Genomic DNA, 26,420 nt, shown 5'->3' on the forward strand with positions numbered 1-26,420 from the left:
TTTAAGTATTTTCAACAAAAAAGTAAAACGTGGTATTCACATATAATTTAGATCACTTTCTCATAATTATCAGCGTATAAATTTAAATTTAGACGTTTCATATTTTTGAGATTCTCTGATAGAGAAAATATGTTGCTTTTGAAAAATAATAGAAAAATATATTTCGAAACTTTACGTACCCCGAATTCGATGACAAGTGCATCGACGATGCTGCCAATCACGGTAATAAAGTCGAACGTGTTCCAAGAATCCTTGAAGAAGTTCTAACGCCGAGAGGATATAATCGAATAAAATACATATATATCAGTATTATATTATAATTAATATTTAAAATTGATGTAGAACGTAGTGCTGATCGCTTCGAAGTTTCTAAGATACTGAAACGAGATATTGTTCCTGTAATACTCGTAACAAAAAAGTGTTTCGAATAAAAAGAAGAAAATTTATTTGCAAATATCGAAGAACCTTCGTAGCGTTAGCGTGAATGTTTTGTGTTTATGTACATATTCAAGGATCATCATTGTTCGATTAACTACGTCTATTTCGATTTCGGAGAAAAAAAAATAAGTGCTCCGATTACGATCATCGGATCGATGGGACGCGGATATGTTTTTCTCTTCTTCTCCTTTTTTTTCATTTTTTAATTCACTCGAGTGGTAAATACGTTTGTGTTTGTGTGTGTGACTGTGTGTACGTGTGTGTGTAATCGTGTAACATGTATGTGCGTGCAAGTATAGTTAAAGTATTATAAGTGTAATAAGTAAGGTGAGGCTTCACACGAGCGTGTGTCCTACTAATTAAGCTAATTACTTATGTAATTCGATAATGTGTGTGTGTGTGTGCGATTAGGTGCTCTACCTAGCGACGTGTTAATGATAAAAAACAAAACTTTGCGCATCTCTTGGTCGCGATTAGAATTTTGTTTAATATATATCAAAAAATATTTTTTATATTTACTACTTGCTACGACACTCGAAGAAAAAATCTTCTTATCCTCCATGCATCATTAGACATCTTTAGTTTTTTTTTTTTAAAACAAAATAAGACTAAAAGATGCGGTTTATTATACATGTATACTTATGATTACATGATATACCGTAATCTTACGCACTAATGATCGATGATCTCAGCTGAAGTACGTAGAATAATAATAATAATAATAATAATAATAATAATAATTATAATAATAATCGTAATAACAATTATAATAACATTAAAAATAATAATAATAATAATAATAATAATAATAATAATAATAATAATAATAATAATAATAATAATCATCATCATCATCATCATCATCATCATCATCATCATCATGATCATCATATAAATAAATAATAATAATATAATAATATTAATATTATGATAAATATAATAGTAATAATAAAAATAAAAATAATAATAAATGACAGGATCTTTCTGAAAGAAATAATCTACGGGAGCATGCCGGTAATAGAAAAGCAAACTAGAAAGAGAGAAAGAGATAGAAATACGCGAATTTGAAAAGGGTCGTTGCCCCGTTTTTTTTTTAAATTTATTTTTTGTTTCTTTGTACGCACGTTTACCACACCAGAAATAACCAAACCTTTGGTGTAGCATAAAAGAACATAATACATCTATTCCTTCGATTTCCACGGTGTTTTATTTTACACGGTTTGGTAAAAAAGAAATTTTTAAAAAATAAACCCTTTTTAATACCATTCGATTAATAACACTGGTATTAAATCTTTTTTTATATACACACAGAAAAAACCATTGGTGTTAAATGGCGCAGTAAATTTAAGAAATTCGTTATCAGTAAAAATGCAAACATCTCAGCATTGTGTGCCTTTCTTTCTTTATTAATTATAATTATTTCAAACTTCATTTTTACTGATTACTAATAAACAATAATAATTTTAGTAGCATTTTTATAATTCACTTAAAATTTCATATATTATACCATGCCGAAATAAATTAGAAAGAAAAAAAAAACGAGTGAAAAGTAACGTTGTGTTTTTAAAAAACGAAAATGAACATTTCAAATCGTCTACGTATTAACAATAAGAACTATAATAAATAAACTAAATTATGCAGATTTCCATTTGTTTTCAATTTAAACGGTTATTCGTAGAAACCGATTTTCCGTGTAAATCAGGGGATAGGTGAATTTCGTTACTATATACGATAGGTAATAATATATTTGATTACGTTCAAATAGCAAAGAAATCTAATTAATAAAGAAGCGAGAGAAAAGGTAATCTATATTTTCTAATTCTACTCGATCGATAATGGAAACGATTTAACTATCATCGATTATGTTACTAATAAATAAAAACATCGACCATAACGAGTTTCTTACTATTTTCTTTTCTTTTTTTTTCTTTTTCTGGCGTTCAACTTGTTACACACTCGATCTCGATTTGATTGTAATCGACTCAATCGATACAATCGAACGATTATACAACACGTTAATGGTTACGCTTTATGGTTAAAATATAGTAGGAGAAATTGGTGAAAAAAATAAATAATATAGCCACGATCGGATCGTGCATCGTTTCGTTTTCAATCTACGCCCCAATCGATGCGTGCAGCACTTTTCTTCTTTTATTTCATTTCCTATCCTGTTTTTGTTCCTTCCATTTCGACCGATATTCTGTCAATATCAAAACCCATTCGATCTCGTCGAAGTAATATATCTGCTATTATTTAATTATTTCATACAACTTTTTATCATTTTTGTCAACCCTGATTCTGCTGTGTTTATATACACGTGTCTGTGTCTGTGTATATATATGTGAGCATTTATGTGTGCGCACGTTTTAGAGGCGAGCACGTACACATATATATAAATGTATTTGAAATTTTTTGATTAAAAATATCTACATATATATATATATATTTATACATTATAACACACATAGTATATTTATATATTTTATAAATATACTATATATGTTTGTTCATTTATTTACAAATTAGAGAGAAATATATATATATATAATTGCGTGTGAATTAAAAACAGTGAAGATTTGAATGATTAAGAGAGAGGCTTGTTTATACCTTGCATCCGAAGGCGATGAGTTTAAGGATGCACTCAATGAGGAAAAGGAGGGTGACGACCAAGTTCACGATGGTCAAGATGTCCAATAGTATTAGCGGCGCCTCGTGATACTACAAAATACACCCAACAGACAGACGTAACACAAGCCAGCTTCTAAAGTCGTCGATTGGCGGCCCGATATGTAAGATATCATTTATCAAATCTAATATACTTATGTATATATATATGCATGTATACAATACGTGCATATACGTCTGAGCGTATATTCAGATTTTGTTTTTTTTTAACAATCATTATGTTCATTCCCGACCCCTCCATTCTCGTGTCTCTCTCTTTCTCTAATCTTTTATTTTTTTTCTCTCTCTTTATCGTTGTAATTTTTTTTTAATTACTATGTTTTTTTTTTAAACTTGCTTAAGACGTTAACAAAACGAATTATTTATCCTTCATTTCCGTTACTTATTATTAAATGTTTGCAATTAAATATTTATATTGAAATATATATTTCTTGATGTTTTTATTGTTGGTTGTAATTTTTGACAAGACTTATCGTTTAAATCCATTAAACCGTGTCAGTTAATTTAATCGCTTGATCGAACTCGAAGAAGAAGTATTTTATTTCGATAAGGAGGAAAGAAAAAACTTTGTTGCACGAGACATGTCCCCCACCCATCTTTCGAAAATGAAACGAAGAAAATAGTTTTTAATCTCGACAGTACAATTAATACAAATAAATGCAACAATGATAAAACTTTCGCAACAGGACTCTCTCTCTCTTATTGTGTTGCGTAATAAAAAAACAAAAAAACATTCATCCTATTTTTCTTTCAAGTTTCTTTATTTTAAACATCTAATGAATCAATTAATTTTTCTACGTAGATAAAGAGAGAAAGAGAAAGAGAAACAGATTGAGAGAGAGTCAGGAAGATCTTTCTTTTCTTGTTTCTTTTTTTTCTTCTTTCAATTCTTCTTGTTTTTTTTCTCCTTGATTAAGAAATCAAAAGAAAAAAGAAAAAAAGAAAAAAGGACGTCGTTCAAAACGACGACGCGACGCTTAGAGTGTATCGTACATGTGTTGGTGTCGTTTGCAATCAATCCGATCGGCTCGATTATGTGTATTATTTTTGGAGAGAATGTGTGTGAAACAAGTATACACGTTCTTTTTTCACGATATATTAATATATTAAATATATATATATATATATATATGAGCCTATAATTATGAGAATAGTCTGATACCAGACCAATTTTCATAATTAGCAGCACATATGTATAATAAATGTATATTATATATAATATATAATATATGTATATATATGGCATGCGTACAACAAAGACGAGCAACAAAATGCTTCCATTTTATTTCTTGCTTCTCCATTTTCTTTTTCTTAAGTATGAGAAAGCTATGCCTCCTCTCTTCGTCGTTTTTCAATTTTATACTTTGCGAATATTTATTATTATTATTATATTTATAAATATGTTCTCCGTAAATTATGATAGTGGCCTAAAGTTAAACAAAAAATTATTACAAACTGATTTGATGATTTTTTTTTTATAATATAAATGATCTTAATATATTTATTATGAAAATGATTTATATTATAAAAATAAATCATCAAACACAAATTTGTATAATTCTTATATTAACAATTAATTCACTGTCATAATTATCGTTACACATATGTGTGTGATAATAAATATATATAATAAAATAAATATATAAATATATATGTATATACGAGTTGTATGATTTAATCATAGTAATATAAATCATAACTGGCCCATAACACACGCAGTCATCAGTGAATATAAATATATAATTATTCATGCGAGGATTATTAAAAAACATGTCACGTGCAGTGATGCGTGCTCGATGCAAAGAGGCAAAGATTTTTTCATGCAAAAGGATAAAGACGCATATCCTCGTCTTTAGCCATGATTTGACATTCATTCTTCTTCATTGTATCGTTGTTTATTATTTTTATCTTTTTTTTCCTTTTTTTTTTTTGACAATTAGTATCCTTACGAACTAATCACCCCTTCCGAACTTCGTCGAAAACTGACGAACTTACTGAACTAAAAGTAATGCACGAAAACGAAAGTTAGATTTTATAGATAGACAAAGAGGAAAGTTAGAGAAAGAGAGAGAAAGAGAGAAAAAGAGAGAGAGAGAGAGAGAAAGAGAGAGATGAAGAGAGAGAAAAAAGGCGGGAAAATTCATACGAACGGAAAGTAATTAGATGTAAAGTAATATTTCGGAATGTTTTTTTTTTTTTAAATGTCGTGTGTGGGTGCTGCAAAGTTATTGTGTGCCTGTATAATAATGTATATATGTATTTATGTTTGATGTGCGTGTATGTGTGTGTGTGTGTGTGTGTGTGTGTGTGTGTGTGTGTGTGTCAACTGTACCGTTGAAAAAGAATTAATTACACGAGTACCGAGACATTATTTATTTTCTTCTTTTGTAATCTTCGTGTATTCGCGTTATGTTACTGAAGTTTAATATCTACGAGATAAAAAAAGAAATAGATCCTTAATATTAGATAATAATAAATTCGTTTTTTCTAACTCGACGAATTTAAATAATCAAAATATTCTCGTACGATTTATATCGCGATACATCAAGATGAATTAATATATGTATATAAACTTTATCATATATATATATGTATTCCTTACAATATTTTCTAATAAAATTAATTGCAATAATAATAATTAATCGTAGAAATAATAACGACAAGAAATTGCTTTAATTCGTTTCTTTTTCGTTTTCTTTCTAATAAGAAACAACAATTTATTACAAGCGTGTACGAAAAATGATATTTATGACGGAACTTTAAACGTAATTTTAAAAATAATCAGTGAATTAATTTTTAAAAAATACCTTTTATCGTGCTCGTTCAAAAACCGTCATAAATTCATCGTTCGCGAACGCCTGTTATAAGAAATCTTTCTTATCGTCTAACTTTATATTCTTATTCAAAATTTGATAACAAAAATTAAAATTTTTCTATGACAAAAAAGAAAAAAAAAGAAAAACCGTAACTTTCGATAGAATTGTTCTCAATCGGATTACGAATAATTGATGATCGATTTGAATAATTAAAGATATATATATTAACACTATGCCGTCCGGTGGCCCCATATATTGGGGCATGCGAAAACTATCGGGCAAATGCCGCAAAACAATTGGTCAAGCGCTGTTGACAACCGTTATGATGTCATCATAGACCGTATAAAAAGAAGAGTTAAATTGGAAAATATGTCAAAGATATACGAAAATAGCGAGAAATTACTTTCCAAACGAATATAAATAATCAAATTACATGTGGTAACATTTAAAAAAAAGAAATGTTAATTTAAACAAAAACCACCGATCAACAAGCGAAATAATCAAATATGAGTCACAGTCTCCTACCGGGGTCAAACAAAATAATCTCGATTAGACGTGTGGGACGTCATAGTGTTAATAGAAATATAAATACAGATAAAGAGAACAAAATAAATTGTTGATTGTTATATTTTTTGTTGTTGTTGTTGTCATTATGGAGCTTACCCTGACGCCAAAAGCGGCGATCTTCAGTATGCACTCGACGGTGAACATCCCCGTGAAGCACATGTTCATGTACTTCAGCGTGTTCTTGTACGCCTCGCTTTGCCGATGGAACTGTAATGCATACACTGACAAACACACGGCCGACAGAGACAAACAAAGACGCACAAAGCCTTGAAAGTTTCGCGTTTAAATTACGAGGACGTCACTCCTTTGATCCTCTCCGAGAGAGAGAGAGAGAGAGAGAGAGAGAGAGAAAGGTAGATAGAAAGAAAGAAAGATTAGAAGAAGAAAGAATGAAATAGAATTAGAAACAGAGAGAGAGAGAGAGAGAGAGAGAGAGAGAGAGGGCAAAGGATCGACTTCCTCACAAGCTCGAAGATCACACGTACGATCGCGCCTACCGATATGATGATCGATTTATTTTATAAATAATTATATAAATTGAGCCGAGAGGTCCATTTTTTTGTTCTATTTACCATACTCTTGCATATCGATACGCACGACGTATCCTGTCTCGTTTATTATCTGATTGCACGTGGGACGAATGTATAAGACACACGACTTTTTTTTGAATATCGAATCAATCGATCGTGGAACAAACAACACTGTCTACACCTTGTCGAATATCAAAACTGAGAACAATTGTATGGTACACGTATACAATGGAGTCATATGAGTATTCGTAATAGTTATTATTCATTTGAAATAATCAATATCTTCTTGTAATATTATATTAAGCTTTTAATATACATAGAAATATATTTTAGGATTATAAGAGAAGTTAAAATTTGATACAACCGATAAAAAAATTAATCTCCTAAGAGTATTTTTTTGCGTCTAGATAAGATATAATAAAAATATAATTATTATTTTTGTAAGTAATCCTCTTTTCTATCTTTAAATTATTTTTAAACGATTGAACATATCTCGTGAGATTAATTTTGTTGTTATCATGTATGTAAAATAATATATATCTTTAATAATATAAAATGATTTGCAATCTCAAATTTATATTAATTTGAATGTTTATTTATTCCAAAATAGATTTCCAAAATAGAAAATATTCCAAAATAGAAACTTTGGTGCTTTGCATTACAAACAAATATGAATTATTTCAAATTTACTGTAGACACGGATACTAATACTCCTGTGACTTCGCTGTATGTACGTGTTGGTATTTACAGCACTCAACAAAGTCAAACAATTGGAAACAATTGTTTTATGGACTTAACAGTGGACTCTATTATTTGTTTTTTAATTACCGACACATAAGTTTATGTATGCATGTTGCATAATAAATAAAATAGAACGATCGTCAATCCTACATATTACACATGAATTTCTTTATGGTCTTACTCTGGGTGTACTATGAATTTCTCAGTGGGATTATTACATAGAGTATTGTGCATGTCGATAGTGTACCACGATAATATTATATCAGTACTATGCTGATTTATGTGAAAAATATAATTTAAAAATGTACGTCAATTAAATTAACAAAAAAAAAGAAAAAAAAATTTATAAAACGAAAAGAAAGAGAAAGAGTGTGTGTGTGAGAGAGAGAGAGAGAGTGAGAGAGAGAGAGAGAGAGAGAGAGAGAAAGGGTAAAAAATGTTAAATATCATTTGTATACTTTTTTTTTTATTATTATTTAACTCAGGTTTAGATTTTTTTTGCGACGAAAATTATGTCTAATTGGAAATATTTATGTCGTGAATTCGACGACGTTGATATAAATGATGACAGATCTTTATAGAAAAATCAAATAAATGTATGGAAAATTACCGAGATGGGAAGACAATAAATATTCTGACACTTTCCTTGTCTAAGAAAAACTCTTTGAAAGTAACCAACGAGAAACGTTGTCAAAACGTTTTCAAAATGAAATAAAGAAAAAGAGAGAAATAGAGAGATGACGAAAGACGAAATAGAAAAGATAATAAAAATAAGAGAATAGAAAGAAGAAGTAGAAGAAGAAGAAGAAGAAGAAGAAGAAGAAAGTAAAATATTCTTGAAAAATAACGTAAATAAATAAAGAACATATTATACACGATCGAATGTACAATAACGATAGACGGAATAATTGAACGAGGAAGGGGGGGTTTGTTTGACGAAGGATCATTTAACGAGAAATTTCTGTCCTCAGATTTTGAATGCATTCTTATTTAGATAAGTATCAAAATAAAATTAGATAGAGACAGACATAGATAATGAGAGTGAGACAGACAGACAGACAGACAGACAGACAGACAGATAGACAGTAAGACAGACAGACAGACAAAACAGATAAAAAGAGATAGATTAAAATAATACAAAAAAAAAAACAAATAAATAAATAAATAAAATTATTAAGAAAAAAGGAAATTGAAAGTTATACGTGCCAAGGACGCCCCGTGCAAAGAAAATAGTGTTAGTTTTGATCGATATTTAATTGAAACATACATTCAGTGATCATCATCCCCCATTGTGATTGAGTGTGAATTGAAAATCGGTTCGAAGAACACGATCGTTCGACATTGACAATAGCCATTAACATGCTAACGCTCTATTTTTCTCTCTTTTGCGCGTACGTGTTCGTTTGTTGCGTGTTTTGTGCGCGTGTTTTGTGCGCGTGTATGTACGTATATATATATATATATATATATATATATATTTGTGACAATCGTACAGAATATATATTTATATATAAATGAGGATTTTTAATAGTGAAATGTAGAAGTACGTGGAGAGTCAATCATTCTTCGTGCATTTCAACAATGAATTGAGAGATTAATACGATTGATTATTTTTTTTTTCAAATCAATTATTATCGAATAAATTCAATATATTTTTTACGTGTCAGGTGACTACGCGACCAAGCTAAAAAAAAGAAAAAAATTTTTCAATTAATTCCATGATTCATTTAATATCTAAAATTATTTATAACATGTAAAATAAATCATTCATTCCATTTCGTTTAACTCATTGTTAATCAATTCCCATAATTACCGATCCAAGTGTATATATATATAAATGTATAGAATTTTTTATTCTAAAATAATTCATTTAAATTTCTTTTCTCTTTTTTATTGTTCAGATTTCTCGTCTCTTTGTTCATTAACATATGCACGAGAATAATTAAAATTAAAAAAGAACAAAATAAATAAAGGGGTTAAATGGTGTAACGTGCCATTTGTTCTCACAGACAAAAAATTTGTTGCAAGTGCGTGTGCAAAAGTGGATTTCGTAATAATAATAATAATAATAATAATAATAATAATAATAATAATAATAATAATAATAATAATAATAATAATAATAATAATAATAATAATACATTCCTTGCTTTTTCAATAATAATAATAATAATAATAGTAATAATAATAATATTTCCAGGCAATAAAATTCGACACGATAGCGTGTGAGAGTGTGCGTGTCAGATATATTATCTTTTTTTTAATCGACAGCATGTGTATCACAAAATATTGTATTGTATCACGATGATCTTTCATCGGTTTTTGCTTGTTCACAAAGCGAAGGCTGATCATACGTGCGATTGGAGTCACAAATTTATACGAGTAAAATAAGGGAACTTGGAAATGTAGATAAATATATATAGATGGATAGATAGATAGATGGATGTATAGATAGAAAGGAAAGTAGATAAATACACGAATAGGTGGATAAATAGAAAGATAGTTGGGTATATAAATAAATATATGTGTATGTACGTGTGTGTATAATCATTGGACGAGATAGAGAAATACGTGGGTAGAAAGAGAAAATTATTTTTCGAGATTATTTTAAGATTTATATAATATGTGTGTCGGATTTTCTGATTCTATGAAATTGAAAAGAAAAACGGGAATCTCTCATACATAGGATTTTTCTCCCTCGTATTTTCCGATCTCCGATCAGTCATTTGAAAAGGAAAGATATATATATATATATAATAATATAAATATATAATAAATAAATATATAATATATATATATATATATATGTATGTTACATATAGGTAGATAAATAGAAAGATGAATAGATAATTAGAAAAAGGACGAGGAAGGGGAGGAGGAGGAGGACGGTGAAGAAATAGAAAATTTGTGTTTAGTATTGAGAAACTAAAAGCGTGTGATAATCAAGAAATATAAATAATAAGTGTGCACTCTACACAAAAGGTGGACTGGCGTGCAGGGCTCTTCTCTATGTTGCCAGTTTTTTTTTTTTATTATTCTTATTCTTTTTTTTTCTCTTTTTCAAGTATTTTCTTTTTAAAGATTTTTATTCGATCAGAAAATAAGCAGCTCGTTTTGTGCAACGCTTTTTTTTTTGTTTCACCACCAGTTAAAACGTAGGCTTATCATCAAAGCGTAAAAAGAAAAAAAAATGTCGAACGCACGTTAGGTGTATGTATATAAATTGATAATATAAATAATTTCAATTAGTATAATAAGTAAAAGTATATGTGATGATTTGGATAAGAAGAAACACAGCGATGTTCAAAGTTTCTCACACGTCGTTGGAGTATATCTACTATGAAACAAATTTACAGCCACCAGCCATGCAATTTGTCGAGAAGGCTAGGATATGAAAAAAACAGGAAGAACTTAAAGAGAGAGAGAGAGAGAGAGAGAGAAAATGAGTTAGAAAGAAGAAACTTTATTGTCACGTTAATTCAACAATAAAGAACGATGATCGTAAAACGCGCGAATGGGGAAATTAATGAAGAAAATAATGTATGAAGTATTAAACCATAAGAAAGTTTGAAGGTAATGGGAAAGAAACGATTGCATTAATTTTGATTGGAGAAATTGGATGAGAGAGAAAGAGAGAGAGAGAGAGAGAGAGAGAAAGAGAGAGAGAGAAAGATAGTTAGAAATACAGAATGAAAGAACAAAATAATTCTTAGGAAGTAAGAAAATTCGACACAGCTGTGTAACACGCAATTTGGTAAAGTACATGGATATGACAATTATACAGAAAAACAGTCAAAAAATTCGCAAGCAAGAACAACAATGTCCTCGTAGAAAAATGTAATGTTATTATTATATAGTCACAAATAATAAATCATAATATGTTGTATATTATAACATATACTCGTAGCAATTTACGTACGCTTTTCCGTCTCGATATTACATGATATTGCCATTCAAATTATTCAAATATTACACGGTGATGTATTCGTGGTAGATGAAAAAAAAAGAAATGATTAGAGACGTTAATATAGATTTCTATTGTCGACTAATTCAAAATGATCAACATATTTTAAAATGCTACGAGGAACGAATAATCCCGAAGAGGGAATCGAGAATATATATATATATAATAAATGTGTATAAATATTTATGGGCACACAACATACGAACGAGGAAGATTCACTGGTGTGAGTGGGGGGAGGGGTAAAAGGGGAGTGAGCTGGCGTTGTCTTTTTTCTCATATTTATATTCATAAACATTCTTTCATTTAATTCTTGACTTTGGTTATTGCTCGTAGATAAAATATCATTGTTAATAGGGGCTGGATCAGAGAGGATAGGGGGTGAGGTATTTGCAGCAAAGAGAGACACATCGATCTTCTCTCTTTTGCTTCCTCGTCGAGAGAATCAAAAGCAACGGGGATATATAGATACGGCTCGTAAGAACTTACCTTCATCATTAGTAGTAATGTATTTAGTACGATGAGTATCATGATAAAATATTCGAACGGTGTCGATACGACTATCCTCCAAATTTTGTACTTTACGCCGTTCAGCTTCTTCGGCATGTACCTCTCGAGTGGGCGAGCTTGTATCGTAAAGTCTATACATGATTTCTGAAATAACAAATAAATAATTATTCATTAAACACTGGTTTGAATTTATTTCAAATGAGTTCGTTAATTATAATACAATTAACAATGCAAAATGATAATACCTGATTTTTATCGATCTCGCCGTCCTGAAGCTCGGCTTCTCCCTGTTCTTGAAACGTAATGATAATCAAGGCCACGAAGATGTTTACGAAGAAAAATGGAAAGACGATGAAATAGACGATATAGAAAATGGACATTTCGATGCGAAAGTTTTGAATGGGACCCTGGTCCTCGTAAGTGGCCGCCATGGAGTGCTGCAAGATTTGTGGCCATCCCTCGCCAGTTTGTACAGCGAACAACGTAAGCATAGCTGCCATAACGTTGTCGTAATGAAAACACTGAGACGTCCACTCTCTTTTCTTGGGTTCTGGCAGCATTACATTTTCCTCGTAGACGAAGTATTGACCCCTGTGGAAAAGAGCAACGCTTTCTTATGTAATCTAATTGTGAGACTATATACATTTACATCGTTAAGGTTAAATACGTTTTCATCCGTGTCTTGAGACACTTAATATCCTTGGATAATTAAAAAGAAGGCGAGGGGGGGGGTAGAAGGAGGATTGTTAATTATTATCGGGGTTGTTGTTTTAGATTGAAAATGTTGTCGGTAACTACTACTCACTGGCAGTCCTTTTTCGTATACTTGCTCTCGTCGCTGCAGTGAAAGAATTTTCCGTTAAACAGTTGCACCGCGATCACAGCGAAGATGAATTGGAATAATATATACACTATGAGAATGTTAATGACATTTTTCAAACTGTTAACGACACAGTCGAAGACCGCCTTGAGCTTTGGTACTCTTTTAATCGTTTTAAGCGGTCTCAACACACGTAACACCCTCAACGACTTGATCGTCGATAAATTTTGTCCCGCTGAACTACCGGTCATGTCGAATGCGAACGATACCGCGGCGCATATTACGACCACCGCGTCCATAATGTTCCAGAACTCGCGTAGATACGAGCCAGGATGTAATATGACCCCAAGATCGATGATCTTTAGGATCATCTCTATGGTGAAGACACCGGTGAACGCGTAGTCGAAGTAGTTGAGGATCTCGTTCCTCGGCGAACGTTCCCATACAGGATCCTCGGCGGCCAACGCGATACTCGACAACGATATTACCACCATAATGAAGAAGTCGAAGTACCTTAGATTGACGACCCAATGGGCGGCTCTTCTTACGCTAATTCAAAGCAACAAACGAATAATCTAAATTAATACAAATGTATATTTTCGTTGTACTCCTCGAGTCCCCCCATAAATCGTAAAGCGGAGAAGACTTGGTGTATTCGTTTGTACTCATTTCAATACTCACGGATTCGTAGGGGATAGTATAAACATGGAGGAGTATGGCAGCATTGGTTTTGGTCCCGTGTCATCGTCTTCATCCTGCTTCTTCTCTTCGGACGCCTGCTTTCCACCTTTACCGTCTTTACTAAAAATCCCCAAGAACCCCCCCCCCTCGGATGTTAATTCATTCATTCATAATCCCTTATTCTCATTAGTATGTTGATATTCGAATTAAACTTACAAATTCTGATTCGGACTAGGAGGACAGATATCTGTCTTAGATGCTGTACCATCGATTGGTTTTTGCAATGTCTCGATTTCCTTATCGATTTCCTGCATTTGTTTCTCCTTGTCTTCTTCCTGCTCCTCTTCCTCGGCGGCGCTCAATTCTTGGGCATTGGCCAAATTATCGACGGCGATAGCCAAGAATACGTTCAGCAGAGTATAGTTGCCGAATAGCACCAACACGATGAAATAGAGCGAATACATCATACCTTTTCTGTGACCGCCTTGTGACTCGATACCATAGTACATCACCTCATTCCAGTCTTCTCCGGTAAGGATCTGTTCGAATGAATATTCGATTAATTCTTGTAATATTACACATCAATGCTATGGACGGGTGGGTGTTTGCATATATGCGCGTCTAACGAAAACGAACAGTTATTAAATATCAGAAATTGACGCATTCTTTTATATTATAACTGCTTTACGAAAACAGTAATAATAATGTAAGATTCGTGAAAAAATTGGGCCGTTGGACTGACTGGACCGGGACTCGAACCACGGATTTTTCGCTTTCCAGGCGACTGCACTTTATCCATTGAGCTATCCAGGGTCCATCGTCCAACCCCTTCACGAATGCTTATTTAAATATTTGGCATGGAGGCACTCGTCCCACAGTAATATAATCTTGGAACCTTTATAGAGGAATTTCTAATAAAAAAAAGAGAATAGAACTTACTTGGAAGACAGTAAGCAGCGCGATGGGAAAAGTATTGAAGTTTGTGGGTGGCGTGCCGGAATCGAAGTTGAATTGTCCACCGAATAGCTGCATTCCGAGCAGCGCGAATATGAGGATGAAAAGGAAGAGCAGAAAGAGAAGGGAAATGATACTACGCATCGAGCTGAGGAGCGATATTACGAGGTTCCGCAGGCTCTTCCAGTATTTGGTGACCTTAAAAATTCTGAGGAGTCTAAGGGCACGTAGGACGGAAAGGCCGAAAGAGCCGGACTTCACCGCGGACCAGATCACCTCGAAGATCGAGCCCGAGATGACGACGCAGTCGAAGCGATTGAAGCTCGACTCGAAATATGTGCGAGGACCGAGCGCGTATACCTTTATGAACATTTCCATCATGAACAGGGCAAGGAACACAAACTCCGCGTAATCTGAAATAACAAATGCGATCGCGAATTAGTTAACATCAAACCTACCGACACTTATGTGTATACTTATTATTATTCCTAGTAGACCCCACCCACCCCTCCACCCCAGTTAACGCATTCAAATTAACAAATGAAATACTTACAGAGAAAATCGGTAAGCCACTGTGGCTGATCGTAATGCTCGACGGCTACGCAGACGGTGTTAAAGAATACGAGGACGATGACGAACCAATAGAAATTCTGCGATTTCACGGAATTACGTATCCAGAATCGGAACCTCTTCTCGGCTCGCCAAAATTGCATACACGTTCCTTTGTTTTTCACCCTCGATTTGAAATAGGAAGGTCTCGAGAATCCTATAAAAGTATAAGTTAACTTAATTATTATTATTTTCTACTGCGAGAAATAGAAATGAAAATTAATACGACGTTGTATTTGTTTCTCTAAAAAAGAAAAAAGAAACCAGTCGATTAAGATCTTTCTCTGCTTACGATGGATACACCTGTTACGATTTGCGATTTCAACTATTTACAAAGTATAAATCAATTAAGAATATAGATAAATAATAATTATGTACAAAATTTCTAATCAATTTCTTCGAAAAAATGACAATGCGCATTGATGTAGGAAATACGATTAATTCATGAGTATGAAACTCTACTTTTACATTGTATTACAGAATAAAGATTGAGATAAAATTATTCTGAGAAACGTGCACAGGGATCAATTTTTAGTAATAATAATAACAACATTAATGTTTAAATTAATTATTATTAACCAAATTAATAATAACGATAATAATAATCATTTAATGCAAACCGCTGTTCTTTCCCGTTAATTTCTAATAATCTGATTGCTAACGAGCTAATATTTGATTAAAAGAAATAAAAGTGAAGGAAGAAGTGACTTTACCGATCGTTTCGAGATATCCATCTTCTCCTAAGAAATAAATGTAATTTACATTTTCTCGACTGGGGATAAGATCTTTTTTTCTTTTTGACTAAATTATTTTTACGATATAAATACATATAGATCTATTCTAACAATAATAGTAATAATCAAATTAATAATAATAATCAAATAGATAATCAAAGTCATAGTAATAATAATAATAATAATAACAATAATAATAATAACAACAATAATAATAATAATAACGAAATAATCTACAAAGCAGGTATTACTATAATTGGGTCAGAGTAATGCATATAAGATACTAATTAATTACTAATATATTCAATGTATCCAAAGGCTATCTAATTAATAGAGCTAAACAGAGTATATTATCTATTAGGTTAGAATCTTGCATAAATATGTTCTACTTTATAATGACAACTCTTTTCCTCCGACAACACTAACTAATGTAAGTTTAACACTTCTACGAAAATTTGCTATTCGCAGGAGCTCGGTTTTAGCTTGCTTGTATAGTATTTAATAAGTGATAGTTGTTGTGTAATCAAAAGAGAAAGAAAATAATAAAACCGTAAGGAAGATTATTAAAAGAATAAAAAGAAAAAGAAAAAAACAAAGTAGAAAGAGAATGAAATGAATTTGTGCTCCCATCATTGCACTGGTCGTACCTAAACGATATTTATAACATGTGAACGAGACGAAACACTCGCGATTGTGTAATAAACGAAGGAAAGACAAAGTGAAAGATAATCTAAAACGATTTTGTAATAATAGATCGATCGCGAGTGTACAGATATTTATTCGCGAGTGTTTCGTAATTCATAAATAAAATATAATATATATATATGTAACGTGTGTCGTTACATCAGCCAATAGAAGAAGCATTTACCTAGAAAGGAAAATCAATTAGCCGTAACTAATGATCCAAGCGTGTGTATTATATATCTGCCATGATTTCTCGAGGGCTAATGAGAATTTTTACGCAATAGGGAGAATTCATTTGCTTGATATTAATTACAATCAGCGACAATTGAATATACGCATATATATATTGTCGACTGTATATCTATTTGTATAGACGAAAAAGACAAACAAATACGCCCTTATTTTCTAATCATTTTCTTAGCATAAGAACAAAACGATAGAGAAAGAAAGGAACAAAAATAGAAATAAAAAAAAATGTAAGTCAATGATAATGTAAGATAATAATATTACTGTACTATCATGCTATTCTGAGCACTCCATAGCATGAGGCTTGCAGCGATATGTATAAAATTAGAGTATCTGAAATCTATCTACTTGGACAATTGACTTGTCGTCCAGATGTTGAATAATATGCTCTGCAGTAGTCGATTACGCGCCAGCATACATACTTATACGCAATTATGTCAATGAATCTATGTATGTATGTATGTATGTATGCGCGCGCGCGTGTGTGTGTGTGTGGATAGAGTATTTGCACGTGCATAAGAGTGAGTTAGTGATTTACTGAATGTATTTATCTATTCGTGTACGCGTGTGTGTGTATGCACGTATATCATGTATGCACTTTGATACGTGTGTGCAGATACGAGTACCTATAATAAGAATTGTAATTTGATCATTGCCACGTTGGGTCAACTATCTAGTAAGTTTGATATGTTTTGTTGTACAGTCCACAATTCTAAAATAAAACATAAAACGCAACAACAAACATTGGTTATTGATAATCGTCCCCACATAGTGATCAATGTATTAAATCATTTTTATTGGAAACAAAAATATATTTGGTTAGCACATATGTTTCTGCACGCAAGTTTGTATGCATGTGAATTTATGACTATGTTTGTTATGTAAAAAAAAAAAAAAAAAAAAAAAATCGTCGTTAAGAAAAGTGTATTACGTTAATAAAAATGAAAATACAAATAAATAAATAATATGACGCGCGCCACGCGCCTATAAAAAAAATATATATATATATGTATGTATATATATATATATACAAATACAGCCTTTGATATTACGTTGCTCTTTACGACAAGTCGAGGCATTCACACAGTTGTAGTTACCTTTGAGTTTTTTCTTAGGCACTGAAACAAGAGGAGCATCTGATAGCGTACGTTTAGAATGTTCATCGACAAGTTCATGGGAAGTTGGAGTATTGTTCTTTTTGATGCAATAAATATAGACATACATTAATAACGTGTCAACAATATGTCGGTGAATATGAAATATGCAAACGTGCCAATAAGTGAATAAAATGCTCATAGAAATTCAAGGATGTAGAATAGTAAGATAGAAAATACGAGATAACGTTTCGTACCTCGACGATATTTTATTTTCGATCGATACCTCTTTTTTGCATATGCACGATATATACATTGTTTTACATGTTTATAAAAAAAGCTAGAGAGAGAGAGAGAGAAATTTGATTTTATTTACGATGAACAAAAAGTCGTCGGACGAAACGCATGCTCTTACTACTTAAAAATCATTTAAATCCTTTATCTACTGATAATAAATTCATTTTTCATATAATATAATATAATACAGTATAATAAATGAAACATCCTATCGTTCGAATATCACTCCGAAGAACAAATAATTAATAGTTATAACAATGGTAATAATAAGGAACAATATGATAGATTTATATATATAGCCTTAGTTTGAAAAATAGTCGAAAGAAGACAATACTTTTGACGTTGAAAAGAGAGAGAGAGAGAGAGAGAGAGAAAAAGAGAGAGGTAATTAAGAAATAGGAAAAATACAACTCACCATCGTCCTGGTCATCCTCGGCGTCTTCTTCCTCCGTGTCGGTGCTTTTGCTCTTTCCAAGATTCTTTAATTTTTTTTTCTTCGCCTGGGCCCTTTTCCTCACTGAGTGATTAAACAAATTAAAATTCGTTCAAAGAATGTCGTATAAATGATTATTATCCTAATAATATTATTTTATTTAAAATAATTCAAAATATTATTAACTCGTATATAAATGCACGAGAGTCCGCAAAGGGGTGAAAATTCTCTGGAAAATGAAAAATAATTTTCATAAAAATTACATTAGAAAAAAAAGAAAAAAAAAAAGGATAAGAATAAGAAGAAATCCTTCTCAATTTACATCTATCTTGTCGCTTAGTGAGAAAGCTTTAATACTAAAAGGTGTATAAATATCAAAGTATACATTTCAATCAATCTGAGTGACATTTTATGTCATGGCTTCCTCTTGAAAAAAAAAGAAAAGAAAAAAAAATAAAAGTAAAGAAAAGGAGATCAAATAATTCTGCTGGACACTTTTGCATATACGATTACTTATAGATACATTAAAAGGAAAATCTAACGCAAACCTTCTAATATGTGCATCTTTTCCTCTTCCGTGGTCCTCTCTTCGGCGAGAATTACCTCTTCTGAAATTCAAATCGTTATTACGGTCACTCAGAAAATTTTCTTACGATAACGAACAATAATGTCTTTTTCGACTATTTAATTATGAAGCAGAAACTCGCGACATATTTCTTTTTTTTTTGTTTTTATAGTTTACCTGCACGACGACCATAAAACAACATAAGTATAATAAATATGTAGTTATTTCTTTTCTAGCGGTGTCTCTAAATACTGGGTGAGTAATAAAAAAAAAAAAAAACAACAGGAAAGAACCAAGAAACTAATTCACTTTTCTGGCTTAGATAATAAAGGAAACTAGATTTATAGATTTACAAGAAAAAAGTCGTAAAAGCTAGTGGATTAATCTGGAGTGAATGCACGTTTGACGTTTACCAATCGTGTAGCATCTCTAACCTGCTTTGCAGATCCAATTGAGGTAGCAATTCAGTTCGCGCTCGAGCTGCTGTTGTCTTCGCAATTTTAGGAAGGTTTGCCGGTTCTCCACCTTCTCTCTCTCCTTCGCAAACTCTCTACAAGCGTAGCAGCAAAGGTTCATACATATATGCCATGTTTCTGCGTGTCCTGTGTATATGTGTGTAATATGCGTGTGTACGTGTGCGTGTGCGTGTGTGTACTCGAGAGAGAGATCATTTTTAATTACCATGATAACATGTAAAAAGGGATGAGGGGGGCAGGGGGTAAGGTCCGTTAAGTAGGCAAACTATACAACGTTTTTCTATCGAGCGAATAATTGTTAGTTAGCTTATAATCGTTCGATTAACAAAAAAATACGTAATTTGGAGAGTCTACATACGTAAATTAGCGTGTGTATATGTTACCGTCAAAGCCGGAAATCTGCCATTGCTAGCAATTCCTAGACATTGTCAACAATGCAAAGCGCCTTTCGACAAAGTCGGAAATAAGACTTCTTACAGACTTTTCCTAAGCATTGAACATAATATTTTGGTATCCTATAGAATATGAAATTACTATTTAAGCAACATTGAAAAGAATACATTATCGGGCACAGGCTCAAACAGCATATGCAACCCCTCCCCCTCCCACAAACAACCCATACCCCGCTCCCACACACACACAAAAGCGAGCATGGTGGGGGTTGTTGAGACTGTGCGTTTCGCTATACTATGCGTATCTCTATAAACTGAATCTTAGTTAATGTTGGTGTGTTATTATATAGGGTCCACTGTTACTTATCGTAGGAGAAGATTATATTATGTTTAGACAGATATTCGTAGAGATGTCCACGGAAAATCTGTATCTTTTGTTTCTTATCGTATCGGAAGATAAACGAGTTTAGAACGAAATTTTTTATACCTGCATTTATTGAAAATAAAATTTGTTTTTTACTATGCTTTTATAATGATTTATTTTTATAATGTATTCTTTTCAACTTTGCTTAAATAGTAATTTGATATTCTATAGGATACCAAAATATTATGTTCAATGCTTAGGAAAAGTCTGTAAGAAGTCTTATTTTCGACTTTGTCTAAAGGCGCTTTGCATTGTTGATAATGCCTAGGAATTGCTAGCAATGACGGATTTCCGGCTTTGACGGTAATATATATATATATGTATGTATGTTTTGCTCATACGCATACTCGAATCAATGATAGGAAATCGGATCCGAAGGGGATATAAACCGATTAGCCTTTACTCTCTAGCTTACTCCGAACTTGAGCTCTTTGTTCACGCGACACCTCGATATATCTAATTAAAAGCGATATATATATATACTCAATGTATACACAATATGTAACGAAAGCTAAAGACAAGTAACAGATCCGTTAGTGTTGAAACCTGCTTGAGTGATCCATTTTAAGTAGGAACTGAATGCGGTAGTGAAGAGACGTTTTCGCTTTGCTTTCTGATAAGCCGCTCGCCTCTCAACCCGCGTTCTTTCGTTAGAAAACTCCCTGACGAAAAGATAAGACATTTGATTTTACTTTTATCCATCGGTTCATCGTTCGAGTATTCATTTTTTTTCTTTTTATTTTTAATCCTCGATCGTGGACTCGGTTAGAAATTAAAATAAACGAAATGTTTTTCTTTTAAAAATGAAACGCGCGCGTAAAATTATTCGACGAATTTATCCGTGTATTATTAATGAGATAATTCGATCGGATTTATATTAATGGGTATAATTTGATGAAATTTTTGGACGAATTTTTGGACGATACTTACCCGCTCAGGACACCGAGAACTAAGTTCAGCATGAAGAAGGAGCCAAGGACGATCAATGGTATAAAGTAAATCCAGTTGTACGTGCTTCCAAGAGCGTCGTTTGTCTGCAAATTTGACCAGAGCCACGTGAAGCCGGTATTACATGTGCGAGCATGGTGCACCAGATACACAGCTGTACGCATATCAATCAATGACAAAAGAACATTATGCGACATAAAGACATTTAGACATACGGAGATCTTGTTTTTTTTTTTCTTTTACTTTCCGTTCCATTTTTTTGTTAGCACATTGACTTGGGTTTTAATATCTGAATTGTCCTTTGAAAAAATAACAGCAAAAATAACAAAATACACGGAATAATTTTCAAACCCTTTACAAAAGAGAAACGTTTCGTTAAAGTCGAGACAATCAAAATTTGGAATCAAATAACATTTAGAATTTGTAATAAGCTAATCGAACAATTTGTTTGTCAAAGAAATATTATTTTCTCTGCACATATCCGTTCCATTCAAATTTCCCATAACACGGTTAATTTGTTTCACGTTGGATTGAATTCGCGTTTAATTGTAAACGAAACGAAACGGTATAATTGAATCATCAAAGGTTTGTCTAATTGTAAATTTATTAAGCGGAAGTTATATCGAAACCGTGTTATTCGAGAGGATTTCAGTGTATATGCATTAAAAATTATAAATATAAAAATCTATAAACGTCACTTTGAGATTTTGTTATGGATCGATACGACCGATCGATACGATCGAGTTATATATATATATATACACACAAATATATGAATGTATATTAATATATATTATATTAAAACATTAAGGTTATAGCAAAAGAGGGCTGAAACTGACAGTGTTATACTGAGCAAGATGAAAATATACGTCAGTGTTAGCTAATTATCATTTCTGCAAGCATATTTATTACGATCTCGAAGCTCGACCAACGGCTAGGTTTACTTTTTTATTTTCCTTCTTTTTTTTCTTATTTATCATCATCGTAAATCGACAACGAAGAAATAACAAAAGATTGAAAAAAAGAAAATAATAATGTAGGTACAAAAAACAAAATAATAACATCAACGACATCGAACCAAATCAAATAAAAAACAAATGAAACGATTATCAATAGCAGATTATAAGAAAAAAACATAAAAGGGGGGAGGGGAGGGAACACTCAACGTTCGTGTAACATGTAAAAACGACACGGGATGCATACAAAATTAAAAGAAAAAGAAAATAATAAAAGATAAATCAAATACTCAAAAACGATTGAATCTTAAGTTCGACTAAACTTTTCTACATTCCAATCTACTATCTAATCTAACTTTTGTTTGTAATCGATCCAAATAAATGGATCCCGATCATCGAACGAAGATTCGATCGTTTTGAAAGGAAAGAAAAATAAAAAAAGAATAAAGAAAAGATTACGACTCATCTCTAGCCAATGGGATAAGCTTGACAAAATTCATATAAATTCGGCACGTATATAATAAAAAATATCGAATGGACCACATTCAAATAGATAAAACACGTCGTGTACGCAATTAAATGTATGTTATGCGTATACAAGGTAATTTATAAAAATTGTATAATATTGAGACACATAAAAAAAAAAAGAAATAGAGATACAGAAATGGACAGAGATACATAGAAAAATATAAATATATATGCATATAAAAAGATAGATAGATACATAGAGAAATATTTAACACTGATGAACATATCTCTTGCTTTACCCAGTACAATATGGAAGTCCAGCCCTCCATAGTGATGCACTGGAAGACAGTGAGCATAGCGAATCCGATGTTGTCGAAACTGGTGATGCCGTAGTTTGGTCCCACCCAATGATCCAAACACGTTGAGGTGCTCGCGTTGCACACGTGGGCACCAAACGGTGCCTCCGATTGAACGTCCGTGTTACACGGGTCCGGAGTCTCACCTTCCTTCACGATCACACCTACGCGACAGAACAAACAAAAAACACCAAAAAAAAAGAACGAACGAACAAAAGGACAGAGAGAGAGAGAGAGAGAGAGAGAGAGAGAGAGAGAGAAAGACAGAAATAAAGTGGTAGGAGGAGAGAGAAAAAAAAGAAATAAAAAATATTTTCTTTGATTAGCATTGCTAAGAATATACATATATATATAGAAGATGAAAAAAATATATTTATCTTTTGAAAATAATTCAACCGACCCCGTCGGGGTTTTAAATGACCCGGCAAAAAATATACTCACTGATGTCCTTTATACTGTAACACGTTTTATGCAGTGTTCCCGAATAAAACTCAAGACCGATGATGGCGAATATCACGATCGCGAAAAGAACCAGTAATCCGATCTGCAGAAGCGGCGCCATTGCTTTTATGATGGACTTCAACACCACCTGAAGACCTGTATGGAAGAGAAGAGAGAACGGCGAGGAGTAATTAGCCCGAAAAATCGTCCCCACTCGGCATCACGACTAACACACGACTAAAACTTTTCTTTTTTTTTCTTTTATATTTTCTTTCTAGTTTCTTTTCCTATTTTTTCTTTTTTTTTTTTGCATTTTTTTTTTATTTTCTCATTTTATTTTTTCTATTCTTTTTTTTTGCCCACTGTCGTAACGACGCTTCTTATTTTTAAAACCGCACTCTCTCGGCACGCGTCATATTCTTTTTTTTTCCGCTGCTCGAGAAAGATTTTTAATACTTGGATTTTTTCTTTTCTTATTGTCCGAACTTGTACACGTGCAAAATATCTATGAAACCATATATATATTTATATTTATTTATTTGTTTATTTATGTAATATTTAAATATGTACGAGAAGAAAATTAATGATTATAGAAAATAATGAAAAAAAAAGTTATAGAAAATTTCGATAAAAATTACTTTATACCGTTAATTCGACAGGATATAGAGATACAAACTTCTCACCGTTCTCGCACAAAATGTTCCTGCGCGCTAACGATTAAGGTACCTCAACGATATATCTAAACACAACATACAGCCCTCAAAGAGCATCTAAATGGGTATCAAAAATACTACGAACGTAACCTAAAGGAAAAGAAAAAAAATTTGCTAAGTCCTTGCAATGCCATCTACGTGTACGTGTGTTGGTATTAACGTTGCAATCAAGAATACTACGCTCATATCTACGAATTTATAGAGAATATAATATAATTATATATCCGACAGTGAATGCCCGTCGATTCGCATTTTAATCAAATCTAAACACTATTCGATATTTAATATAATAGGTTTACAATATATAAAATATACATGTATATGTATATTAATAAATACATATACATGTATTTTATATACAATATGTATATTAATAAATACATATACATGTATACCACAGATATATGCGATAAACGTAGTCCAACGTGGACGAATTATAATAATAATGCGTATTAAACGTGAGATATCCGAATCTTAGGCGCAGGAAAATTTTCATACGAGCGAGTTCTCGAACAGCGGTCGTTTGACGCATTTTCATTTTCATCAGCATCATCATCATTTTCATCATCATCATCATCATTTTCATTAGCAGTATCTTCTTCATTATCATCATCATCATCATCATCATCATTCATCATCAGCATCATCATCATCATCATCATCATCATCATCATCATCATCATTATCATTATCATATCATTAGCATCATCATCATCATCATCAGCATCAGCTTCATCTCATCATCATCATCATCATCATCATCATATCAGTATCATTATCATTATCATCACATCATCATCAGCATCATCATCATCATATCATCAGCATCATCATCAGCATCATCATCATCATCATCATCATCATCAGCACCATCATCATCATCACATCATCATCATCATCATCATCATCATCATCATCATCATCATTATCCTCATTATTATCATCATCAATCATCACCACCATCATTATCATTATGTTATGATATTATTACAATTATTAATATTAGTAGTTTAGTATTAATATTAGGTATGATTTATTTTTAATAAGATATTTAAATAGTTTAATTATTATTATTTGTTATATATTATTAGTTATCGTTAATTCATTAGTTGTCCCATCTTTCGTTGAAAAAAAAAGCTTTGTGTCGAAAGATAGGGGGACAAGGGGAGGAATGAGTAAAAAAAGAGACTCTCGTAGTCTCGTAATGTTTTTTTTTGGTTTTGTTATTTTTTTTTTGTTCGTTTATATTTCTCGGCCAGTTTCTTTCTTATTTTTTTTGAAGCGCTACTCACTCGGTATGCCGGAGACAAGTTTGAGCGGTCGCAACACGCGTATCGCACGCAACGTGCGCAGATCCATATCCAGTTCTATGCCCTGCGAGAACGCCGTGATGAACCTGCCCCAAAACACACACACCCCGCCACACTTTACTACTTACTACTCTATTAAACTAATACTCAGGCTACTTAAGTACTTAGGCTACGTCACTAATATAGGTGAGAGAGATAGACAGAGAGATAAAGAAATAGAGAGTGAAAGAGAGAGAGAGAGAGAGAGAGAGGGACAGACAGACAGAGAGTGAGAGAGAGAATGAGAAAAAGAATGTGAGAGAGAGACAGTGAGATATATAGATAAACTAGCGATTTCTACTCCTAGTCCTTCATTTTGAAAATATTCGTATTTAAAACATTATCTAGATATTATTTCAAGGGGAAAATTAACCACGGAAATATATATATATCTTTTTTTTTATTCCTATTCGCGTATGACGATCAATTTTGGTAATGAAATAAATGGTATAGTAGTTGTATAGAAAAAAGAGAGAAAAGAATTTAAGCGATTAGATTCGATTAGATTCGATTAGATTCGATTAGATTCGAT

At 32.1% G+C, this 26,420-nt stretch overlaps 1 protein-coding gene across 34 annotated transcripts in view; it reads right to left on the minus strand.

The window, feature by feature from the left end:
• LOC122522938 (voltage-dependent calcium channel type A subunit alpha-1) overlaps positions 1 to 26,420 on the minus strand; it is a 132,211-nt gene that overhangs the window by 24,993 nt on the left and 80,798 nt on the right. For 22 of the 34 annotated variants that reach the window (XM_043644377.1, XM_043644354.1, XM_043644362.1 and 19 more), the window contains exons 5-21: positions 25,832 to 25,935; positions 23,827 to 23,982; positions 23,329 to 23,549; positions 21,588 to 21,691; positions 19,800 to 19,915; positions 19,349 to 19,408; positions 18,783 to 18,884; positions 18,074 to 18,094; positions 15,257 to 15,469; positions 14,689 to 15,116; positions 13,966 to 14,288; positions 13,750 to 13,869; positions 13,054 to 13,617; positions 12,494 to 12,839; positions 12,228 to 12,392; positions 6,603 to 6,713; positions 180 to 263 (exon numbers count right to left, since the gene is read on the minus strand). In XM_043644377.1, coding sequence (XP_043500312.1) covers positions 180 to 263; positions 6,603 to 6,713; positions 12,228 to 12,392; positions 12,494 to 12,839; positions 13,054 to 13,617; positions 13,750 to 13,869; positions 13,966 to 14,288; positions 14,689 to 15,116; positions 15,257 to 15,469; positions 18,074 to 18,094; positions 18,783 to 18,884; positions 19,349 to 19,408; positions 19,800 to 19,915; positions 21,588 to 21,691; positions 23,329 to 23,549; positions 23,827 to 23,982; positions 25,832 to 25,935 — 3,238 coding nt within the window. Of the gene's footprint in view, positions 1 to 179; positions 264 to 3,045; positions 3,157 to 6,602; positions 6,714 to 12,227; positions 12,393 to 12,493; positions 12,840 to 13,053; positions 13,618 to 13,749; positions 13,870 to 13,965; positions 14,289 to 14,688; positions 15,117 to 15,256; positions 15,470 to 18,073; positions 18,095 to 18,782; positions 18,885 to 19,348; positions 19,409 to 19,799; positions 19,916 to 21,587; positions 21,692 to 23,328; positions 23,550 to 23,826; positions 23,983 to 25,831; positions 25,936 to 26,420 lie in introns of all 34 variants that reach the window. The other 12 variants (XM_043644385.1, XM_043644364.1, XM_043644386.1 and 9 more) reach the window with 5 other exon arrangements.

This window comes from Polistes fuscatus, unplaced genomic scaffold (assembly GCF_010416935.1).
Source record: "Polistes fuscatus isolate 324 unplaced genomic scaffold, CU_Pfus_HIC Scaffold6, whole genome shotgun sequence".
Classification (NCBI taxonomy): domain Eukaryota; kingdom Metazoa; phylum Arthropoda; class Insecta; order Hymenoptera; family Vespidae; genus Polistes; species Polistes fuscatus.